At 43.4% G+C, this 24731-nt stretch overlaps 1 protein-coding gene across 2 annotated transcripts in view; it reads right to left on the bottom strand.

Annotated features, from left to right (window-relative positions):
* MYOM1 (myomesin 1) overlaps window positions 1–24731 on the bottom strand; it is a 103199-nt gene that overhangs the window by 31293 nt on the left and 47175 nt on the right. The window contains exons 11-22 of one of the 2 annotated variants that reach the window (XM_019546593.1): window positions 23013–23154; window positions 20131–20330; window positions 17751–17807; window positions 17073–17197; window positions 14369–14552; window positions 13365–13539; window positions 10417–10538; window positions 9219–9545; window positions 3942–4138; window positions 2240–2366; window positions 1341–1525; window positions 202–316 (exon numbers count right to left, since the gene is read on the bottom strand). In XM_019546593.1, coding sequence (XP_019402138.1) covers window positions 202–316; window positions 1341–1525; window positions 2240–2366; window positions 3942–4138; window positions 9219–9545; window positions 10417–10538; window positions 13365–13539; window positions 14369–14552; window positions 17073–17197; window positions 17751–17807; window positions 20131–20330; window positions 23013–23154 — 1956 coding nt within the window. The remainder of the gene's footprint in view (window positions 1–201; window positions 317–1340; window positions 1526–2239; window positions 2367–3941; window positions 4139–9218; window positions 9546–10416; window positions 10539–13364; window positions 13540–14368; window positions 14553–17072; window positions 17198–17750; window positions 17808–20130; window positions 20331–23012; window positions 23155–24731) is intronic. The other variant, XM_019546602.1, reaches the window with a different exon arrangement.

The following is a 24731-nucleotide window of genomic DNA, read 5'->3' as shown; positions in this document are numbered from 1 at the left end:
TTATGGTATAGACATCTAATTTTATTTAAAAAGTGATTAAAAATTTCAATGTTCTGTTCTGCATAGGAAAAGGGCCTCGTAACTTTGTAATAAATCAAAAGACAGGTGGATCCATTTCTTTATATGAAAGTCTATTTATGAACATAGCTGACAAATATGGACTTGCTTTAATCGGATGCAAAACCAGAATATTTAACAAACCTGGCCGTGTTTGAGCTATGACTGGGTCAGTGAGATCGGATGGTTTCCCAACGCCTGCCTGGTTTGTTGCCCGCACACGGAATACATAGCTGACGCCTTCCTTTAAGCCGGTGATCTAAGAAATAAACACAAATAATGTATACAACTGAGCACTTTTTTTATTCTACTTGGTCTGTTCCCCTGGCTTGCAGGATTGACAGTAATAGATCTGTTGTTTCTAACATTTTCCACTTGGCAAGTATTTCCTTCCTTATGTTTTGTTAGCCCAGACAATATGACTAACTTGTTTTTGTTTGCTACTTCCCTGTGTGTGTACCTCGTAGTTTTTGATAGTGTCATCAATGATGTTAGTATATTTCTCGGAACAGGATGGGTTTTTTTTAACTCCAGTTTTACCTATCTGTCTCTGAGGCAGCAGAGCAAACACTTCAAAGGACAGATATTTAGAATCTGGAGAATGTCGTCTGTTGGGATCCGGTGGTTTTAGCCTGTAGTTTGAGGACATTATAAATGAATATCTCTTTAAAAAGGCACATGCAGGGATAACATTTTAAAGTGAAAGGATTTAAAAATCATCTGTGGATACACATTTCAAATCTATTCATTTGCACATTCGTGGGAGAATGTCTATAATCAAGTTACAGTTATCCTATATTTAGAAGCAACTCCATGAAATTATGTACTACAATACAGAAATCTAAATTCAAACTCATGGTAGAATGTAATGACAACACTATATTATGCTTAAAAAAATTATCCTGTCATATCTCCACAATATCTGTCTTGGTGATGTGCGCTTATTTCACCTTTGAATCAAAAAATATAGGAAGTATATATCCTGGATTTTAGGAATGCCGTATATGTTGTCAGTGCTTTCTTCTATTTTTTAGATTCTGGCACTCTGAATTTTGTATTTCTACACTGGTAACTAGAGTTCCCTCCTTGCTGTGCTAACTTTTCTTCCAAATTTAGTAATGTACAAATACTGGCATTACATGGGTGTAACTCAGAGCATAATAAAGGTTGGCAAATCTAAAATTACAAGGAAGCACTACCAAAATAATAGTGGCATACCTTGAACTGACTTCATTGTTCCTGGTTTCACTGGTAAAACTAAATTTGGCCCCAAACTGTTTTACCTTCAAGAATCTTTTTGTAATTGTTTTCTCATTGGCGCTTTTCCAATGTTCATCTGTTGCGTCAGTTTCTTTCACATCAACATAGTAACCAGATACAGGGCTACGACCAGTATAAACTGGCTCTTTCCAAAGTAAAACCAAAGAGTCTTTCCTAACTTCAGTGCAGACGAGATCATGGGGTGGTCCTAAATAAAAAAAACAAACATGGAATCCCATAAATTAATTAAAATGACAAATAGGCGAATGCATAAAATTAATAAAGAATATACAGTCTCAAAAAACTGTGGGCTAAGTTCAGATCTGGTGCAAGCCAGTATTGCTCCATTTTATCTTGTACATCAAGAAAAAATATTGTCTTGATCATGTTAAATTGCATTCGCCCATAAAATAATCAAATTTATTTTGTGACCTCCACTATCCTGACCACATAGTCATCAACAAACCTAAATGACCAACAATATGAAGTATTGTGGGGGTGGGGGTGTTAATTATTAAACCCATTACTAGATCCAGATTGCTGGGCTACTCAGCCCTGTATGTCATGTGGCTATTTACACACAAGCTACTCTGATGGACATAGTATGAAAAGCTCAAGAAAAAGAAATGCAAAATATAATGGTGTTGTAAAATCCTGCTTAAAATCTATTCTGCAGAGCAGTAAATGCCTTTTCCATGTACAAGGCAGTAGAGGTTCAAACCCTTATTGTTTTGCAACCTCTCCTTCTCTGCACCTCCACTGAAACTGAGGACACTCAAGCACTTGCATTATGGAACTGTTGAGAATACAGAACGGGGCAGCGTTCCTGTTGGAAGTACCATTCTTTCCTCCTGTTTTCAAAGTGCTTTTGTTACATTAAGCTTCATGATATAAAACTTCAAAGCTACATTCAAGTTTTTACCTGGAACAGCAATGCTCCATTCTTCACATTTGAAGGAACGGCTAGGTGGTGAGGGAGTCCCGACTCCAGCCACATTAGTAGCAGCCACTTGGAACTGGTATATCATGTTTTCCTTCAAATTGGTAATCTGCAGGACCAAGAAAGTTGTACTCATCAGCCTTGCTTTAAAGCTATGAGAAATAGACAACTGGCTATTTCCCACATGAAAATTCATAGAACCTGTCCCAGTGTTTTACTACCCTCCTAGTGAGACAATTCTTCCTAATATCTAACCTAAACTTTCCTTGCTGCAACTTGAAACCATTGCTCCTTGTTCTGTCATCTGCCACCACTGAGAACAGTCTAGCTCCATCTTCTTTCAAACCCTCCTTCAGGTAGTTGAAGGCTGCTATTAAATCCTCTCTCAATCTTCTCTTCTCCAAACAAAATAAGCCCAGTTCCCTCAGCCTCTCCTCATAAGTGACATTATCTAATACAAATCATCTTTGAAATCCTGTATGATAAATAGATTATAACAACATTAAAAATTATTTATCTCTCTCTCCTTCTCTCTCAACATTATTAATATCATAGTTTCCATTATCAAGAATGGAAGGGCATTACAAATGAGACCTTGGTACTTTAAGACCTGGACAATATACCTTAAGCAAAGTGAAGAGGATTTGAGACAATGACTGTTTTGAATGTGCTCAAATTGTAAAACCCTGCCCTTAATGATAGACAGTATGCTAGGTAAAAATAAGCAAGACTGTTGCCAGCCAAACATTAATTATATGAGTCGTTCTGCTGACACACAGCAGGATGGTTTAGAGCAAGAACTGTCCTTGCAAAATGCACATTTGTCTCTGACATATAGCAGTCTTGCAAGTGAAATCAAGATCTGGCCACAGACGTTAGTCAATAGGACAGAATGTGTGGGTACATGTAGACATTACATTTAGATCGACCTGACTAGGTCAACCTCTGGTCTGTGACTGGCCCTGAGTGCTAGATCCAGCAAACATCTTAGAGCAGCCGGAGTGGGCACTGTATGCAGCACAGTCCCAGAGTGGCAGAGTGGCCAGTGCAAAGAGCGTGACTCTGGAATGGGGGAATATCATGTGGCCACTTCAAGGCCATGCTGCTTGTGGTGGCCACTTTCCTGCTCTGGCATGTGTGTTGGAGTAGGCACCATGTGTGAGATGGTCCCAGACTGGTCAGCGCAAACAGCATGCAGGGCCATCCAATGTGTGCCATATGTTGCCTGTGGGTCAACTGCAAGACCCAGGGGCAGCACTGTGGGCCAACTTATAGGGCTCCATTGGCTGGATCTGGCCCACAGGTGGTATCTTTGACAACCCTGTTCTAGTGCGTGAAACATCATTTTTTAAAAGCTGCCATATATTAAACTGGAGAACAGGTGTCTGAGTCACATTTAACAGACTAATAATACTATTTTATCTAGCATCTTTCTATGAAGGATTTCTAAACACTTTACAGATATGACAAATAACTTCTGCATAAATTTAGCAATATTTGGCACTTATGAATGAGAAAACCAAGCAGTTAGTACATTAGCATTTGGTTACTATGAACAAAAATTCCATTTCACAGGAAACAATAACTTGTAATGTGTCCTTTTCTGATCCAGTCTTTAGGAACTGCATTTTGCTATTTATACATTTCTAATTCACACATATCAATATGAAACTTAACCTCTTACCCTATATGCCCTCTCACTGATAGGTTTAATGTTGGCTTCTTTCCATTTCCCAGGAATTCCATCAATCACTTCACGATAGTCCACATAGTAGCCTGTAATTTCAGCCCCACCAATGACTTTAGGCTGCTTCCATCCTAGCACCATGGAATCACGAACACTCTCCAATACAGTGATATCATAAGGTGGTGATGGGGAAGCTGTTTCAACATGAACAACACATGAGTAAAAAGTAACCATTCTATTAACTAAAGATATATTTAATTGAATTTCTTGGGTAGGCCCATCTTCTATTTTCTAATCAGGAAAATCTCTTATTGGAATCAATGGATATTTTGCTGGAATAAGGAGTGCAGGATTCAAGCCACTGTCAGTCCCATAAAACTGCAAACTGGATAAAAATTAGTTGGACTGCAACAGTTGTTTTTTCAGGTGGTAAGCTGATACACAGTGAAAGTGTGTGTTGCAACTGCAGCTCTTTTAAGTGATTTTTTTTATTTTACAAAATGGTGACAAATAAAACTAATACTATAGCAGACTTACAAGATTTGGAGATGCAATGATTTATTTTCTTTTGCTGAAACCAAACACACAATATTTGCTTAACTTCCTAATTTTTTTAACACCATACTCCCCTGATAAGAGCAGACCGCAATCCGTTTGTTCTCTTTTGGCACCTCTACATTGTAATAATGTTATCATTGCACCTTCTGGGTAACTTACCTTACTGAAACAAGACACAGTCATAACCACTGCAGTCTGATCAGAAATGGAAGATGCCTGGTTCTGGAGCTCAGTTTAAAAACATTTGCAGCATAATTCTTTTTCTTTGTTTAATCAACATAGAAAGCATGTAACTTCAGACCCTCCAATCAAATTGACTGGCTTGCCATATCTCCTCTATTTATATTGGTAGAATATTGATACACCTCTGAAGCTGTGTCCACATGAGCATGGACATTTGTTTCCCTGGGGAAAAGAAGCAGCAGCGCACCTTGTGCCATTGCTACTTGTCCTGGGGGAAAGCCTGTGTCATATGCCCTCTGGCACACAGCAGGTTACCCTAGGTGGAGTAGAGGAGGCAGGGGCTAGCATTGGGCTGGCCCCAGCAGCCTTACCTGGGGTCCTGGGAGCCTTCTGGGGCTGCAGCAGTGGCAATTCTGTGGCTCGGAGCCTAGCTGGCAGCTGGTGTGTGGCTCCAGCTGGCTAGGTTCCAGTTTTGAGTGGCACACGTCCCCATGTGTGCCATCTTGCTTCTTTTTGTGTGGGTTTTTTGACCTCGGGATCTCCCAGGGTCATAACTCCCCATCCCCCTGTGTCCCATGCCACTACCTTGCAGCACAGAGAACACCTGACTGTGTGGCATGCATGGCACATGCTGCATGGCCATGCTCGTCTGGATGCAGCCTGAAAGGGTTTTTTGGTCCCACTTTAGATGAAGCTCAGACATCTTTAGAGTGACCATATTTGTAGACTCATCTTTCAGAATAATACATCATCTAAAAGGTACAGGAATTGGCTAAAACCATCATGAAAAATTTAACTTCATGAATAATTAGCAAATTTAAGTCAACTATTACTGAAATGTACTTTACATTATCTAGGTATATCTTCAGATAGGTATAGGTAGTCCAATGCCACAGTGCTGAGCCTGAATGGATAGATACGTGCAAGGAAAGGCTAACTGTATGCATATTACAGTCCTTTGTATATTTCCTTTTATTTTCTTTTTGCTCTGATTAATGGGTTATAACATTTGGACTAATTTAGAATGGATTTACTTAGGTGATCAGTTTATATCAGCTGACTCAATGTTCTTGAGGGTTCAGTGTTCCTACTGGATAACAGCAGAGATGTCCTTTGTATACAGCCTGACAAAGAGCGGGAAGAACATCTTTGCAGACAGGCTCATTAACCTGTGAGGAGGGCTTAAACTAGGTTTGCTGGCAAATGAAAAACAAAGCACTGAGGTAAGCGGGGAAGAGGGGAACCTGGAGGAAGCAGAAGCAAGAGAGGCTTCATGCTTCCTGAGAAAGTAGGGCAATCAGCTAGTCACCTCAGGTGTCTGTACACAAATGCATGGAGCCTGGGAAAAAGCAGGAAGAATGGAAATCTTCACAGAGTCACAGAACTATGATGCGACTGGAATAACAGAGACGTGGTGGGAGCTCGCGTGACTGGAGAACTGTCACGGATGGGTACAAACTGTTCAGGAAGGATGGGCAGGGGAGAAGCGGAGGAGGAGTTCCACTTTATGTAAAAGAACTGTAGTACATACTCAGAGCACCAGTATGAAACTGGAGGTAGGACTGCTGAAAGTCTCTGGGTTAAGATTAGAGGGGAGAGCAACAAGAGTGATATTGTGGTGGGTGTCTGCTATAGACCACCAGACCAGGAGGATGAGGCAGATGAGGTTTTCTTCTAGTGGAAGTTTCCCCATCACAGGCCTCATGGTTTTCATAGGGGACTTCAATCACCCTGACGTCTGTTGGGAGGGCAATACAGCAGTGCACAGGCAATCCAGGATGTTTTTGGAGAGTCTTGGAGACAACTTCCTGGTGCAAGTGTTGGAGAGACTGACTACGGGCCATGCTCTTCTTGACCTACTGCTCACAAACAGGGAAGAATTGGTGGGCAATATAGAAGTGAATGGCAAGTTGGGCAGCAGTGGCCACTACATGATCCAGTTCAGGATCCTGACAAAAGGAAGAAAGGAAAGCAGCAGAGTATGGACTCTGGACTTCAGAAGAACAAACTTTGATTCCTTTAGGGAACTGATGAGCAGGATCCCCTGGGAGGCCAGTCCGAGGGGGAAAGAGGAGAGCAGGTTGTATTGTAAAGAAATCTTACTGGGAGCACAGGAACAAACCATCCTGCTGTGCAGGAAAATAGTAAATGTGGCAAGCTTGGCTTAGCAGAGAACTCTTTGGGGAGCTTAAACACAAAAAGGAAGCTTACAAGAAGTAGAAGCTTGGACAAACAACTTGGGAGGAGTATAAGAGCATTGCTTGGGCATGCAGGGATGAAGTCAGAAAGGCCAACACCCAACTGGAGTTATAGCTAGCAAGGGATGTGAAGGGTAACAAGAAGGGTTTCTGTAAGTATGTTAGCAACAAGAGGAAGGTTAGGGAAAGTGTGGGTCCGTTACTGAATGGGGGAGGCAACCTAGTGACAGATAATAAAGAAAAGGCTGAAGTACTTAATGCCTTTTAACCTCAGTCTTCACAGGCAAGGTCAGCTACCACAGTCCTGCAACTTGCAGCATAGTTTGGGGAAAAGGTGAGCAGCCCTCAGCGGTGAAAAAACAGGTCAGGGACTATTTAGAAAAGCTGAATGTGTACAAATCCAGGGGGCCAAATGCAATGCATCTGAGGGTGCTGAGGAAATTGGCTGATGTGATTGTAGAGCTACTGACCATTATCTTTAAAAGCTCATGGTGATCGGGGGAGGTCTCAGATGATTGGAAACAGGCAAATATAGTGCCCATCTTTAAGAAAGGGAAGATGGAAGATACAGGGAACTATAGACCAGTCAGCCTTACCTCAGTTCGCATAAAAATCATAGAGCAGGTCTTCAAAGGATGTATTTCTAAGCACTTGAAGGAGAATGTGATTAGGAACAGTTAGCATGGACACACCAAGGGCAAGTCATGGCTGAACAATCTGATTGCCTTATATGATGAGGTAAGTGGCTCTGTGGATGCGGAGAAACCAGTGGGCATAATATACCTTGACTTCAGCTAGTCTTTTGATACCTTCTCCCACAGCATTCATGCAAGCAAGCTGAGGAAGTATGGGTTGGACAAATGTACTCTAAGGTAGACAGAAAGCTGGCTGGATTGTTGGGCTCAACAGGTAGACATCAATGGCTCAATGTCTAGCTGGAAGCCAGTATCAACTGGAGCGGCCCAGGGGTTGGTCCTGGGGCTGATTTTTTTCAATATCATTAACGCTCTGGAAGAAGGGATGGACTGCACCCTCAGCAAGTTTGCAAGTAATACCAAACTGGGGGGTGTAGTAGACATGCTGAAGGGTAGGGCTAGGATTCAGAGTGACTGAGACAGATTGGAGGATTGGGCCAAAAGAAATCTCATGAGGTTCAACAAAGACAAGTACAAAGTCCTGCACTTAGGATGGAAGAATCCCATGCACCACTACAGCCTGGGGACGGACTGGGTAAGCAGTAGATCTGCAGAAAGGGACCTGGGGGTTGCCGTAGACAATAACATTGATACAAGACAGCAGTGTGCCCTTGTTGCCAAGATGGCTAACAGCATACTGGGCTGCATTAGTAGGAGAATTCCGAGATCGAGGGAAGTAATTATTCCCCTCTATTCTGCGCTGGTGAGACCATATCTGGAGTACTGTGTCCAGTTTTGGGCCCCCACTACAGAAAGGATGTGGACAAATTGGAGAGAGTCCAGTGGAAAGCAACAAAAATGGCTTGGAGGCTGAGGCACATGACTTATGAAGAGAGAATGAAGGAACTAGGTTTATTTAGTCTGCAAAAGAGAAGACTGAGGGGGGATTTGATAGCAACCTTCAGCTACTTGAAGGGAGGTTCCATAGAGGAAGGAGCTAGAGACTGTTCTCAGTAGTGACAGATGACAGAACAAGGCCCAATGGTCTCAAGTTGCAGTAAAGGAGGTTTGGGTTGGATATTAGGAAAAAACTTGCTCACCAGGTGGGGGGTGAAGCACTGGAACAGGTTACCTAGAGAGGTGGTGGAATCTCCATCCTTGGAGGTTTTTCAGGCCCGGCTTGACAAAGCCTTGGCTGGGAGGATCTAGTTTGGCATGGTCCTGTTTTGAGCAGAGGGTTAGACTAGAGCTCCTGAGGTTCCTTCCAACCCTAATTTTCAGTGATTCTATGATTCTAACCTAGGGCCTAAATAATAAGATTCCGAACAGAGTGAATTGCTGGCACTTGTTCAAAATACACTTTTCAGTATGCTATGCAAATATTTTTGCTATCCCCATAAAAGTTACTGAAGTATTTAAAAGTGATGTGATACGTTGGATAAATAAACATACATCATAGTAAAGCAAGCTCTTAAATTAGTTAACAATTGTAAAAGTTTCATTGTCAATAGGCACAATGTATATGAAATGAACCCCAATTTGTTACATGCAAGATGACCCTTAATGGAAAGCTGAGGATGTATCAAATAAATCTGATGAAGGATGCGTTGAGGAGAATGTTCATTTGTGACTTGGGTGATCAGGGATGATTAAGTGAATGCACTGAAGTGATGAGATGGGTTGATTTTATTAGCTCTCACCTATATGTGTCGTCTTTTTCACTTTTTCCAATGCCAAGGAGTCCCCAGGTTGAGAATTACTTGCCTGCTTAGAAGCTCCCTTCTGTGGTGAAGGTGCAGTACCATCCTTTACCGTTTCACTCAATTTACTGACTCTTGTATGTCCCAGCTTATCAGAGCTACTGGGCAGTGTATGTCTGTTAAATTTAGCATTGCATTTTAGCAAAGCATCTGTGTCAAATATAGGCTGGGAGGACTCATGCATGCCTTCCCAACTTGTAGTGTAGTCTGTTAGTCCACCAGCTTTACCACTCAGTTCAGGACACACACCATGAAGCAATCCTCCCCCTATAATTACCAGAAAATAACAAAGACATTAGAATTCATCCTTATTTCTTCATTTACTTAACAGAATGAAGAAACTCACATAGGTAACAACACAGGCAGAACATAAGCAACATGTTTTTAATGGACATTATGATATGCTGAGATTCACAAATTTGAAAAGCACGCAATACCTCTCACCCTCCTCGCCCCAACCAAGACTTTTTATGGAATACATTTTACAGTACATGTGAATGCTTCATAATTTAGAAGCTAATGGGGTTGGGAGGTATGTCAGTTTAAGACAAACTAGAGTTAGAATGTACACATACATGTTAAAATGTAAACATACAATTTATTCTGGCCCAGTGAGTTCATTCATCTTTTTGTATTACTTCAGGCAATAGCAAAATGGAAATAACTCGCCACCAAAATGGAGGAAGCACAGGTTTTAGAAGCACAGAAAAGCATCATAGCAATATTAGTGGGCTCAGATATGAAAACAAATCAGGCGGTTAGGATTAGAAACTGACTTTATGCAAGATGGTGTGTATTAGGTGATAAATAGAGATGATAAATACCACATCATGGAATCAGACTGCGACTCCATTTTCCAGCATAACTGTGAAGTGAACTTAGCAGTGTTTTTACACAGTGGTTCATGAATAGCATCCAAGGAAGCCTGCATGGTGAAGGTGAATGGTCTATAGTACAGGGACTCAATTACTGCAAAAGGATGGCTGTGAGGCATTACATATAATCTATAAGTAAATCATTATCTGTGGACAGCTCCATAGAACATGGCATTAGTTACAAATAGTTGCTAAAAACTATTGGTGAAATATATTTTTGCTTTTTTGCTTACCGTTGACCCTAGCAATGAGAAATAGCTTACCAATGGCTGCTTTCACTTGAATAGCCTCTGATTCCTGTGAAAATTCACTGAGTCCAGCTGCATTAACAGCTCTGACTCTGAAAACATAGTTTTCATCAGTCAGGAGTCCATGGCAAATAAATCTAAAATAAAACGGTGAAGGAATATTTAGAGAATACTGAAAGAAGTCCAAAAAAGACAAGACAAAACTACAGCATCATTTTTTTTTTTTGGCTTTTGGAACTCAGCACTGAAATTCTGAATACTGTGGTTGACAGAAGTCATGCTACTGTCCAGGAATTCATCAATGTGGTACCTGTAGTGCAGTGAGACACAAAGGAAACTTAGATATCAGCACAAAGGCTGACAAAAAATTAATCTCAGGAACACATAAAGCTTTTTCAACAGCAAATTCTGTAAATAACTGATCAGTACATGAGTGATTTTATTAGGAGTGTTAGGATTCTGTCTCATAAAAATGTTGCACATGAAGCTGTGTAAACCAGGTGAAATATGGAAAACTTAAATGAAGATAAGACTTGGGTGATGATGAGCAGGACAAGGAACAGACGGAAATTTGACCTTACGTGAATGATAGCATTTCTCTGTAAGTCTCAAATTATTCCTGCCTGGTAACAGAGAAATGTCAAAGAATGGAGGATAATGATGCTAACATTAGCCTTGTTAATAAATTACTGTAATAGGTCATAACATGCCAGACTTGCTTCTCAATTAAAATGATATATGCACTAATTCCTATCAAATTACCAAAATTATTCTGGACTTCCATCAGTGTAACTGGGATCAGAACTGGGATTTTGTGAATTTAGGATCTAATTCTGAAAAGCTTATTCAAACTAAATTTTCCTGTGGCAAAATATTGATTTAATTTACTAAGGTATATATATCTTGATTAACTTTATTAACCAACTAGCCAATTGCCTGTCAAGAATGGGGGGGGGGGGGTGGAGCAGGAAGGGATGGAGCCCTGTGGCCCCTCCGTCCGAGCCTGCTTCCCCCTTCCCTCCTGCTGCTTTGGGGCTGGGCCTGTTCCCCTCCTCCTTGCTGCAGTGGTGGGAGAAGGAGTGGGCCTGGGCCCGATTTGTGGGAGGATGATGCCCGAGGGTGGGAAGAAGCCGGGCTGCCTGGGGGTGGGGGTGGCAGGGGAACAGTGGGCCCGGGCTGGAACTGGCAGCGGTGGGGGGATGAGAGGAGCAGGGGGGGGCCCAATGTGGGGGTGTGGGGAATGGGGGAGGAGTAGGACCTGCTCCCCCACATGGTGGCAGTTGGAGGAGTGGGTGTGGGCCCAATGCAGGGGGAGGACTGGGACCTAGCCTGGGGAGAAGCCAGGCCAATGCAATGGGGGGAGGACCGGGCCAGGGCCAACCTGGTGGTGATGGGGGTATGGGAGAAGTGGGTTCAAGGCCGACGCGGGGTAGGAGGGACTGGTGGGGGAGGAGTGGGACTGGGTCTGAGGAGGGGAGGAGGCCTGCTCCACCCCTACCCCTACTGCTGCTGCAGCGGGCCAGGCCTGCTGCTCCCGTCCACTGCCATGGTGGGTTGTCTTCTCCCACTGATTGGGCTCAGTCCTCCTCCTCCCCGCCTCAGGCCTGGTCCCACTCTTTCCCCATCCCTCCCTTATCCTTGTGTTGGCTCAAAGCCTGCTCCTCCTGCCCTCCCCGCCATTGCTGGGTCAGCCCAGACCTGCTGCTTCCCCTGCCATGGAGGCCCGGCTTCTCCTCACTCTCAGGCCCAGTCCTCCCCTGTATTGGGCCCGGCCCAGTCCTCCCCTCCCCTCCCCCCACCACTGTCACATTGGGCCCTGCAGGCAGCAATGACAGAAGAAGGGAGGGGTAGGCTGAGGCCAGAGCCAGTGGCCTGGCCCCCCACAGCATTCCAACTCCACTGCCCCCCTGTGCTGCCACCACCATCACCTGTGAGGAGTGGGGGGGACGAGGCCGGGTCTGGTGGCCTCCCACCCCCACCTCCACTCCGTCATTGCCCCTCCCCGTTTCATCCACTCTGTTGCCCTCACTTCCAGGGAGCAGGGCGAGGGAGAGGGACGAGGCCAGCTGTGCTGGCCTCACCCCACTACTCCATCCCCTGTGTCTCTGCCATCAGGCAGCACTTCACCACCGCCAGTTTCTATTTAAATGTTTGTTTGGACACTGATCGGCTGTATGTGTGTGTGCACATGTGTTGGCAGACACAGGGGCAGAGTGTGTGTGTGTGTGTGTGTGTGTGTGTGTGTGTGTGTGTTCATAGGGTGAGTTGCACAAGCACACCCCTCCATACACATGCACCTATGCCTCCCCTTGCACTACCATACACAAACCCAGTCACCCTCCCCCCAAATTCACCCACACCCCACATACTTACACACCCACAGCCCCCACAAACCTATACCCACTCCCCACAATATACAAGAATAAGACTTCATTTTAAGCTATTGTGCATTCACCACTACGTACACTATACAAATGCATATAAACCAGGACAAAAAATTTTTTTGAAATCAAATTAATGAATGTTGTAGGTGATCACTTTTTAGAATATAATTTGGTATTTTTCTGGTTCTGAGATGGCAAAACCCTTTGCTGAAAGGAGTACTTCTGGGAGCAAGGGGAGGGACTTCTGGTGGCAAAGGTCAGGGGTTAGGGGGTGGGACTTTTGGTCACAAGATGGAGACCAAGGGGTGGGGAACCTGTCAAGGGGTGAGGCTACCCATGTGGCCCTTGACAACTTGCCAAAATTTGGTAAGCAGCCCTCCATCCAAAATAATTGCCCGCCCCATCCTAAAGTGATTTAAGCCTTTGTTTGCTACTTTGGTATCATTAGTATTACTGCCACCAGTCCCTTGCTCAGGCTTTGGTGCCTGTCAAGAATAAGCCACCAAAAAAAGTTGCCATGTTTGGTAATCAAAGCCAGCAAATCAGAAATCTTGCATTCCATGCTTTTGGATATATTACCTTGTGCCTTTCACTGGATTGTTGTTGCATGGTTCCCAATGACCAGATCCAACTATGCTTGCTTCTATGTAATACCCGACCAACTCCTTTGCATCTTCGGGTTCTGTCCAAGTGACAACCACCGAGGTGTCTGTATTCCTGGTTGGTATAATACGTCCAGGAGCTTTTGGAATATCTAGTGGTGGAAAAAACAAAACCAAATGAATGACCAGTAATGTTGGAATTGTGCTATACTATAGCACAAGGAGTCTCTGTGTCCATGCAAGTGTTATAAGCATCATATTTTTTTGGTAAAACAGTAATCATTAGGGCTGGCAACATGAATGCCACATGCCCCTGGAGGGTGGGGGGTATGGTGAGCTCTAGCAGGTGGCGGTGGCGGCCGGAGTGTGGCAGCAGTAAATAGGGAGCTCCTGCAGGCAGTTGTGGAGCTGGCGGGGGGCAGGGGGGACCGAGCACTGAACAGAGGTCAGTGACCACCTGCAGATGGTGCCAGCAGCGATCATGGACTGCCCACAGGTGCTGCTGGTGCTGTTGGCAGCGGGGGGAGGGGTGGCAAGCGGTGACCACCTGCAGGTGCTGCTAGCAGTGTCAGTGATGCCTTTTCATAGGGGGTGCACTGTCATGCTCAGGGGGTGCATGTGCACCCCCTACACATCACCAATGACTGGCAATATAGAGGAATTATTTTCAGTGAAAAACTGAAAACAAAAAAAGAGTGTGATTTTTGGATGAATTCCTTCTCCCCCCTTGTGCAATTTTCTTTTCATGTATTTAATTTCTACTAAATTACTTGCTGTCTTTGCTGCAGTTTTTGTATCTGCCATTAAATATACAATGGATCAATAACTCAGGTCATGATTAAATATGTAAAAAAGAACATATCACTATCTACAGTCCACAGTAGTGCCAACCATGTAAAACCCATAAGTCTTCTTCCTGTAAAGTAATTCAACCATTATATAGTCTCAGAGACTGTATAATATAATTGGTAATGCACTTACCAAGTTTGTCACCCACCACAGTTGACTCTGTTGCTTCACAGGGCTCACCAATGCCAGCTGAATTACAACAGCGAACACGGAAATGGTAAGATTTCCCTTCAGCCAAATCAAAAACAGCAAAACGAGGAGATTTTACAGGGATCTCAGTGTTCACTCTCTGCCAGTTCTCGGTGCCTGCAATACACTGCAATCAAAAGAAGAAACAGTTTTTAGGACAAATATTCCAAGTACAAAACTTAGAAAATTATCTAAGATGTCAAGCAGTTCCATCTGGACTGCTAAAGGCACAGCTATTATGGAAGAAAGACCCTGTACTCTTCTGTTTGGCAAGGCCTCAGAATGAATTAATAGATTTCTCACCTTTTAGGTGATCACTGATTCCAGAGTCCATGCCTATATGATTCCTGTGCCATAGCAAGGAAGGTTGGTGCCTGGGGCAAGACCAAAAACTACCGCCCCCAAACTTCAATTATTATAAAAATAAGTAATTTTAATTGTGTGCCAAATAAGAAAAATATTGCATTTATTACCACATATACAACATACTTTCTGGGTTGGTTTGGGGGACCGTGTCTTTGCAGGGAGCAGGAGAGGTGAGTTATACCACCCCTACTTCGGACCTTACTAGGGCATGAGTGGGCCATACCAATGCCTGTTGCAGGGAAGGAGCATGGGCTATACCAATGCGGGTGCACAGCCCTACCTATGTGGCTGTGTGCATTCTGCCAGGAAGCAAGTAGACTGTACCACTGGTGTGGGGTGGGGGAGTGGACTGTACCAAGCCGGGGTCTAGCGGGAGGGTGGGGGGGTGGAACTTCCTGGATGGCCCTGAGCATGGTGGCTCATGAGGAGCCATTGGCATGGGGGGGAGGGGCGGGCTTCCCACGTGGGCTGTGCCATGGGTAGCTCCCCCCTTCACCAGCTGCTAGGGGGGCAGGAATGGAGAGCCCCAAGCCGCCAACTGCAGCCAAAGCAATAGGGGCAGTGGCATCTAGATGGGAGCCTAGGAGGTTCTATGTTAGCCCCTTGCAGGTCAGTTGGACAGCCCTGTCCTGAATAAAGTGTTTTAGCACTTGCTCAGACTTTAGAGTTTTCAGAATGTGAAAAGAAGCATCTTCCACAAAAAGTTTTGCAGATATCTCAAATCACCAAAGAGACAATACATTATCATCACAGTGCTTGTTGAAGCTCCATGGCCACTACAGTGTGCCCTTTAGGGTGGCTTGCATCACAGTGTCTTGGCAGAGAAATCCCTTATTCTCTAATAAATTCAGGGACTACAATCATTGGCGTGCACTGTGAATGACTGTACAATTAAGATAGTCTTTTGTGCACTCTTTTCTACTAGGATGAACCATGAGCTGAGCTAGATTTTTCAAAAAAAAAAAGTTTTAATTATTAATGTTTTTCAAAAAACAATCAATTTTCACTGATACAGAAGTGATATATTTGGGCTAAGTACAGAAAGTCAAAAAGCCCAAGGCTAAATCAATTCAGTCTTTAGAGGTTAATCTAACCTGCATAGATTGAACCAACAAACAAGTGAACAGATATTTACTTTTGATTCTGGAAATGCAGCCACCTGCCTGCAGTGACCCATCGGGGTTACCTAAAGGCACTATTTCAGATGACAGCCCTCAGTTTGTTTTTGAAGAATTTCAAAGAAAATTAAGACAATGTTATCAGAGAACACAACATCTGTTCCAGGTCATCCAGCATCCAATGAGTTAACAAGTGCTTTTGTCATACAGATATTTAAAAGAACACGCAGGCAGAAATGAAGGGAAAAGCTTGCCACACTGGGTTGCCAGTTTTCCCTAAACTGGAAATTGGCCTTACTCCCATTATCTGCTTTTCAGAAAACCTCAGCAGAGCCACCTTTTATGTCAATAAGTTGATTTACTTCATTTACATTGTAAAATCATTCAAATTTCATGAGATGGATTGGAAATAGAACAGAGAAAAGAACCCACAAAGTCTGTTGTTTTCCATTACAATTATTCCTGGACCAAGGGAGGGAAGTGGATGAGACAGTTATTGCCAGAAGGATGCCAATACCTGGATGAAACAGGTATTGTCAGAAGCAGAGATAAACGGAGAACCACAAAGGATCATGTAGATTAGCAGTAACGTGATTAAGGTTAAGGAAAGACAAAGGGCACTTAAATTAAAACTGACAATTGTGTAATTACTGGAAAAGAAAAATGATAGTTATTTGTATTGACCTGAATGAGCATATGAAAATGTCAATGAAGAGGATGGTTGTGAGGGCACAGAAGCCTCTCTGAGGGATACCTCCAAGCACAGTGTACATACAGAGCTCCCACAAGACTAACTTTCAGATAAAATAGCCCAGGACTACAATTCTCTGTTTCCTCCATACTAACCCCTTATGTTGAAAGTATGTCAACCTATATCTGCTAGAATGCTATGTCATGATACAATGCAAAGTGGAGGATCTTACAGCACTAGGCACATTGTTTTCTCTTTCATGAAGATTTTTTTCCTTGTTAATTCTTTCTTGCAGTTTTCCTTAATCAAGAGTAAAAGTTATTCCTGAGTGAATGTTCAAGTTTTATTCACTAAGCAGGGAAAATTCACAAGTCTGAAGAAAGATGGGCACCATAATTTGGAAAAAATGTTAGGCAAGACGGCAGAATATGCTTTAGAGATGACATGCCATTTGACACTGATGCTATTTTACCTTCTCCACAAAATACATGACACCCTCATGGCCTCGCTCTCCAGGAGGTTTCCAGCTGAGCACCACATAGTTTTTAGTAGCTTCAATAACTTGGAGGTTTGAAGGTGGCCCAGGAACAACACCCTCTGTAGAACAGGATAGAAGAGAGAGAAATACATGTTTGAGTCAAGCAGCTAAGCTAGGAAAGTCCTCAGCCCTGATCCAGGTGCTCCAGTAAATACATCAATAGAGTTGTTTGTGTTGCATCAGACAACCTCAAAGTTGAGTGATTTTAGAAGTCTTTAAAAATGTGCCGACTTACTTGAATTTCTGAATTATTGCTGGATTGAAAATATAAAAAAGTATCTCATTAGAAAACTATGAACCACTCTTTAGGAGTATATTTCTCTCAAAATATAATTGAATTAAAAATCATCAAAACACTGTTTCTCTTTAAATTTGCATTATCTGTGTGCATAATTGTTTATTTGGACAACATACACAGGGATAGATATTTTAAGGTACAGTGATTCTAGCTGGGAAGGACTTTGGTCTGATCCAAAGTCCATTGAATTTAATGAAGACTGGCTTAAATAAGCTTCTATAGGCTTCAGTAAGGTTCAGTTTCAATAAGCATCAAATTCCACTGGCTTCGATAAACTTCAGATCAGATTGTTTAAAGAGAAAGTACATGTTTACCTGTTGGTTCTTCCTCAGTAACAATAATCTGTCCAGTCCAGGGGGCAGAAGGATGACCTGAAACAGGGTGCAGAATTAACTCAGGAGTCAGAGAAATGAAAAACTGTTTTTAAACAGAAAAGAGGGCTTTTATTTGTTGCTCATACCAAACCTTCACACTAATGATTTCCTGTAAATTCCATCTAGAGGTATGTCTATACTGCAGTTGCTACTGCTACTTGTTAGTCAACCTTAGCTTAATCAACTAGCTTAAGTACTGCTAGCAGCATAGCAAGGCTGCTACAACATCTATCCAAGAAGCTGAACAATACTTAGATGGTTAGCCTCCACTAAGCTCCATACTACTGTAGCTACTACACTGCTAGTTGTACTCGAGGGTGGACATACTCCTGAATGATATTGAGTGTTCTGAGAAAGGCTTGTAAAGAATAATTAAGATATTTATTCATATCACTTTAAAAAATCCACACCCAGGGGATAAAGAAATGGGCAGATGTGATATTGCACTGGAGCCTACTAATAATTTTGTCTCTAACTTGGCACCTCTTTCTCTATACTGAAGAAAGGGAAACTGATAGAAGAATGCCAGAATGAAGGCTCATTTCCAGGGTCGTGCAGATGGACTGGCTAAAGGGATTGTATTCAAAATGACAGAAAGTCTGCAATGGTTATTGTACTATGTCAGGATTGAAGCAGAAAAGTTGAGAAGGTTTGATTATCAAATGAGATGGCTGGGAAAGGACTGTACTTTGATGAACTAAGTTTGCAGGTACTATAATGTTTTTTTGTGAATTTTTAGACAGGTCAGTAAGTACTCTTCTCTTCACTTAACAGATGAGGAAAATGAGATACAAAGAGATCATATGACCCTAGAGAAAATGTCTGAAGGAGGCTGGCGGTAACATTTTCAGAAGCAAAAAGGAGTTACAAGCTTATTGTCCTGGTCCAAAAGATACATCGATACTTAGGTGCCTAAGTCTCATGAGGCACATCCACACATGAAATTAATGCAAAGTCATAGACTCTGGATCCTATTGCTCTGAAGTATATTGCTCCCGGATACACTATTTGAATGTGTGCCTGATACTGCAGCATGTTGAGCCAGGTCAACGCAGCCCTGGGTGGCAGAGGGCCCTGGGAGTCAAGCCAGCCCGGGACTGCTCCTCTGAGCTCATTGCATTGTGGAGGGGCTGGCTGGGCCACAAGGGTGCTTCAGTGTGGGACTAGTCAGCAGGCAGGCCCCACACTGAAATACCCTTGTGCCCCAGCCAGCTGGGTTAGCGTCTACACGCGCAATGCTGCAGAATAAAAAACTGTGGAGTTTATTAGTTTACTCCAGTTTAATAGGGGCACATGTGTAGACACATCATGTTTACTGCTAAGCTACTTAGTCGACTTGCAGTACACGCCTTGTGTAGATGCGCCCACTGAGAGTCAACTTAAGTTACTACTGAAAATGGGTTTTAACCTCCTAAGTCACGTAGAAGTCATGAAGGCACTTTTCAAACTTTTGCTCCCAAGGGAACTTGGGTCATATTTTTACTCCATTTATACTGGTTAAAATCAGAATTAACTCCATTTTCTTCAATGAATCCAAACTAAGCTTACAATATGACCAAAATTGAATGTCCACTGAGCTAAACTATTCCTTGCTGTCATCTTTGAAGTCATTAAGGTCATATTACAGAAGAATTTGGCCATTTGAACTGTAATATTTTTCCATTTGAACTGTATTTTCCATACTATATAATTCAACAGTTCACTCATTAAAGCAGTTGGCAAGTTTCTAGAAGCTGCTGTTTTTCTTTTTCTCTGCTTGGTTGCTCTCATAATACCAAGTTGCAACACAAGGTTCACAGTTGCTAACAGAAACTACGCCACTGCCTTGCCATTAGTCCCAACTGATATGATTTTAGGTAGCTTTTTTGGAATGTCTTATATAACCAGCTTGAAAAATGCCAACTTAGGCACCTGATCCTGTCCCTCTACAGAGTGTTCAGTCAGCTGGGCCTTCTTATGCCACTCTCAAGCACTTTAGAATGAAGTTGGCTGCAATGCCAGCTATTCCAAAGAAAAAAAAGATAAGAATCAAACTGCTGATGTAGGAGTTTTCTATCCAGAGAACACACTTCCCTGCTCCTTTTCTTGTTTTTCTGCACTCTGGTTACCTAGAGGCAAGCTTTGGATGGAGGGATTTCTTTTTTTTAGAATAAATTTTACAAGGAAGAGTAGACTAACTTGTTGGCAAATCCAAATTGCCAAAGGAAGAAGATACGTTTTTGCATTGCTCCCTCTTGTGGAAACTTTGAAGGCTTACAAATCATGATTCCATGACTGATAATTTTTTTAGCCCCTTAGGGAATATATCAAAACAGCTCACTTCTAAGCCTGGCTCTGTCAGCAGGATCCAGAGCTGCCACCGGATCAGAAACTCGGGATGGTATGCTTATTCCAGCATTATTCACAGCTCGGACTCGGAATATGTATGAGCGACCTTCTATCAAACCCGTGACGGGGAAACGAGCAAACTTCACTGGAGTGTCATTGCATTGGGTCCAGTTGGTGGTACCAACCTCGCATCTGAAAAAACAAATAAATGTGATACTGAAGATGGACAGAGGAAGAAAACTCTGAACACAACCTCCTACTACTTTAAACAGTTGTTCATATACATTGGCTTGCTTGTACCAGTTTGCTCAGCACTCACATATTGCCAACATAAAAACATCTGCACAAAGATGTCAAAGCTCAAGTACCTTGCATGAATGCTGGCAATAAATTCCCTGCAGCTACACTGCCTCTTTCATGAAGTACAGAAGGAAAGGGATTTCAGGCTATTCCTTTTAGAGACCTCACTTCAATGCTTATACCCTTTGAAGTGTGGCTCAAGATGATCAGTGAGCATTTCAGCTTCAGCATAAGCTAAGGAAAATCAAACCCCAGTCACCCTTAGTGCTTACAGGGGGTGCATACCTCAACTTTTGTGCCCAGTACTAAGAATTTTCACCTCTGCCAGACATCCAACAAATATAATGAGTTTTACTGGGCAAAAAACATAGTTTAAGAGCCAAATTCTATTTCACAGGTGGGATAAGCATCAGCCTCCCTATTTTCAACCAGTGGGCAGTCCTGTGGGCCAGATGTCCTAGCCCTAAGGACATAACTTTAACACCTCTGATTTTGTCCATAGAAAAGCCATCATTTCTGATGTTTTTGCTTATAACAGGGCACGTCTACATGAGATGCCTTAATGAGCAGTGGACTGTTCTACTGTGCATTAGTGCGTTACAGCAAAAACCATGCTAATGTGCTAATCATAGGCGGAGGGAGAAGAAATTATTCGGGAAGGCAGAGCATATGTGTGCTCCGCCCACCCCTCGCCCCTCCACCCAGCAGGTAAGTCTGTGGGGGAAGGGGTGGGGGAAAGGCCATGGGGGGTGCAGATTGAGACCCCCATAGTGAGGGAGGGAGTGGGGCATAGGCAGGGGCAGGGGTGAGTGGGGCCCTGGTTGGGTTGAGTGGTGGGACAATTGGAGCCCAGGCAGCTCATCCAGGGACATGGGGGAGCTCCCACTTTTGTGTGCATCCTGATCTGTGGGGCAGAGGCAGTTGCTTCTGTGCTTGGCACCCTACTGATGCTGCTGCTTCCCTGCAGACCCACACAATTCCATGTGCACCCCCCCCCGTGGGGTGCACAGGGGGCATGGTGCAGCTCAGCAGCAGCAGGCGCGTGGCATTGCACCACTCTGGGGACATCTGCAGAGGGACACAAAGCACGTAGGCAGCAGCCTCCATCCCAAACACAGATAGGGGGGCATGCGCCCCTGGGCCTCCACTGGGGTGTGCACAGCAGCAAGAGCCTCCCTTGCCCCTGGATAAGCCACCCAGGCTCCGACTGTCCTACCACCTGGCCTGGCTGGAGCCCCACTCACCCCTGTCCCTGCCTGTGCCCTGCTCCCTCCCTCACCTTGGGGGCCTCAATCTGCACCCCCACCAGTCCTTTCCCAAAATAAATTGATACTTGCCTGCTGTGCTGGGCAGTCAGTGATCCACATGCCGGACTGCGGTCCTGGCTGTGTTCATGCCCCTCCCCCCAGCTGCAGCCACCCAGAGCCTGTGGCTGGGCTGCCTTGAGGCCCTACCCACTGCTCCATGCTTGGGGGTGCTGAGCCCTGTTTGACTTGGCCTTCTGCTGCCTATGGTGCTAATGCACAGTAGGATGTGTTCTGCATATTACGTGTTGGAAATAAAGTTCACCTTTGCTACTGCACATTAGCACAACTACTGTGCCTTTATCTAGTACCCCATATTAGTGATACTAAACATAATGCACAGTAGCAAAGGCACATGAATGAAGTTGTAGATGCACCTGCAGAGTAGCACCCAAAGGATTCAGTTAGGGAGACCTGGTAGATCAGGCACTAGGCTGGGTCTCAGGACATGTGGGTTTAACTCCCACAACCCTTCTTGAGCAAGTCACTCAGGACATTTAGGCAGGTACAAAGAAACTTTTCAATAATCCCCTAGGCACACAGCTGAATCTTTCTGTGTCTCATACCTTTGAAACTCAGGCCCTTATGGCATTTACATATGTGCTCCATAATTAGAGTGGCTCTGAGAGCTGCTCTAATTAAGGTATCCATAGCAATACATCTATTATTGTCCCTGCACTGAAAAATGGCAGCAGGGCTGCTTTAACTAAAGTTCACCTAACAAGCTTTAGTTAAAACAGCCCTGCTGCCATTTTTCAGTGTGGGGGTGCTGCTATGTATGATGCTGGAGTCTGCTGGAGCACAGGAATTACCACAATCCAGTAGATTTGATTTATCAAGTCTGCTCAGAGGCACTGTAATTATAGTGAGTTGGAGCAGCCTCACTGCACGTGTATAGGAGCCAGTGATGAGGGTCTTTTTTTTTTTAAAAGGGCCAAGACACTGGGGCCAAGTGGGGCAGCCATTGATGGGACTGGGAGAGTGGGCAGGGGATGGGGCCTGTTTGATTCGAAGATTCGGTGGCAGCTGAATCTCTGAATCAGATACAGCTGAATCGATTCAGGACAGTAATTTAAATCACCGAATCAAATCACTGTCCCCCAAGCTGGCTGACTCTGAAGAGAATACTAGCCACTTTGCACAGGTCTAATAAGTAATGGTATACCATCCCTTGTATTTGATCACTACATTTTATTCCTCTATGTCCTCTGTTTTTGAACAACAACAATCAGTAATAGAGATACAGATACAGCATGACATAAATACTGACTTATCAATGAAATATCCAAGGATGTGGCTTCCTCCATCAACAGCTGGCTGTTTCCAGGAGATGATGACATAATCTTTGTTAGCATCTAAGCACTGAACATCCAGGGGTGAACCAGGAGCTCCTGCAATTTCAGCATCTGTATCTGTGAAAATGGAGATACAATGTTTTGAATATGCATGACAGTTATTTCAAGGTTACGCTCTAAAGTCCAAATGCTGTTCCTTTTTGGTAAGAAGTTTTATCATTAACTTCAGTGGGACCATGATTAGGTCCAACATCCCCCTAAAATTCTACATTTCTTTCCCTTTTGCAACAACTTAATAACATTCAATATGCTGAGGCATATTACAATAATTGATACAGATGCTTTGAAACAAACCAGAATCATGCATCTTGATTAGGATGCAGCCATGCATACTTAAACTAAAATCTCTTGGCTGATTAAATGACATTCTGATGACCTATTTTAAGTAAAATGTAAAACTCGATTCTTCAAGCAGAGGTGTTCTGACACTGTTATCTAGTCCTTGGATATACACTGTTGTAATTTTCAAGGGCATGCTTTCCATTTTTGTGATCTGTCTGACACAGACAGATAGAAAGGTAGATTGTATTAAATTACAAGTTGATGAAATATTGCTAGAACACTGACCATCACTACAGTCCAGTCAAGATTAATCTCCCCCACAAAAGGTGGCCAGGTTTTTACCAGGCACTCCCTGAAATATTCATCTTTATGAAATTATAATTTCTAGAATATCAAACTAAGGAATAGAACAAAACCTTTTTTAAGGAAACACTAGTCTTTCTCTTCTAAGGCAGATGAACTAGAATTTATAATACAAGCAGTGACTATTTTCATAAATCAAATCCCAAGCCATTTTTTTAATTAAAAAAATTCTGAGTATATTTTCATTGAAAAGAGTGAATCAAATGAATATGATATTTTCACACACTTGTGCACTACTTGATCTTAGTTTGGTTTGGAAGAAAAACAGTTGTTGCAGTTTGAAACTGTCAGAATCCTATTTTCATGATATTTCCAGCAGTTTCTTCAGTCTGAAGAAGGGGTTTAATTCTAGTCTCGAAGGTTAGGGATAGAAGTTATACATAAACTGGTTTAAGTGATCAGAAACTGGTTTAAACCTGTAACAGAACAGAAGTTCAGTGCATATAAACCAGTTTCAAAATGGCTGAAACTAGTTTAAGATAAACCTGGTTGAATGTAGTATCAGACTTAACTGATTTAGGTCAAACCAGTTTATGAAACTTCTGTCCCAGACCCCTTCCTAGTTCAAGTTAAATCACAGTCCCCCAGCATCCCAGAATGCTTTGCAGCTCTGGTCTGGGTTGTGTTGTCTGCTCCAGAGAGCAGGGTTGGCCCTGCCCCTCTGCTCCTTACCTGGAGCAGTGAGAGCTGGCTGACAAGGGGGTGGAGGTGAGAAACCCAGCTAGGGCCAGGTTTGCTTGTGGGGGGAGAGAAGGGGCAGCCCCTGCCAGACTTTTCCACACTGGAGTGGAGGAGGCAGGAGGTGTGGGCAGGCAGGCTTAGGCACAGGGGAGGGAGGGTGATTTAAACCCCCTCTCTCACTGGCATGAGACCCCAGCTGAGGTCTGTTTGGCAGGGGGCTGGCAAAAGATGAGTAGATTCCACCCCCTCCCACCTCTGGCAGAGACTGAGGTAAGCAGTTGATAAGGGGAAGAAGAGGGGTTATATTA

Source organism: Crocodylus porosus, unplaced genomic scaffold (genome assembly GCF_001723895.1).
Source record: "Crocodylus porosus isolate Cpor-Errol unplaced genomic scaffold, CroPor_comp1, whole genome shotgun sequence".
Lineage (NCBI taxonomy): Eukaryota > Metazoa > Chordata > Crocodylia > Crocodylidae > Crocodylus > Crocodylus porosus.
Note: the sequence above shows the minus strand (reverse complement) of the source record. Positions and strands in the feature narration are given on the sequence as shown.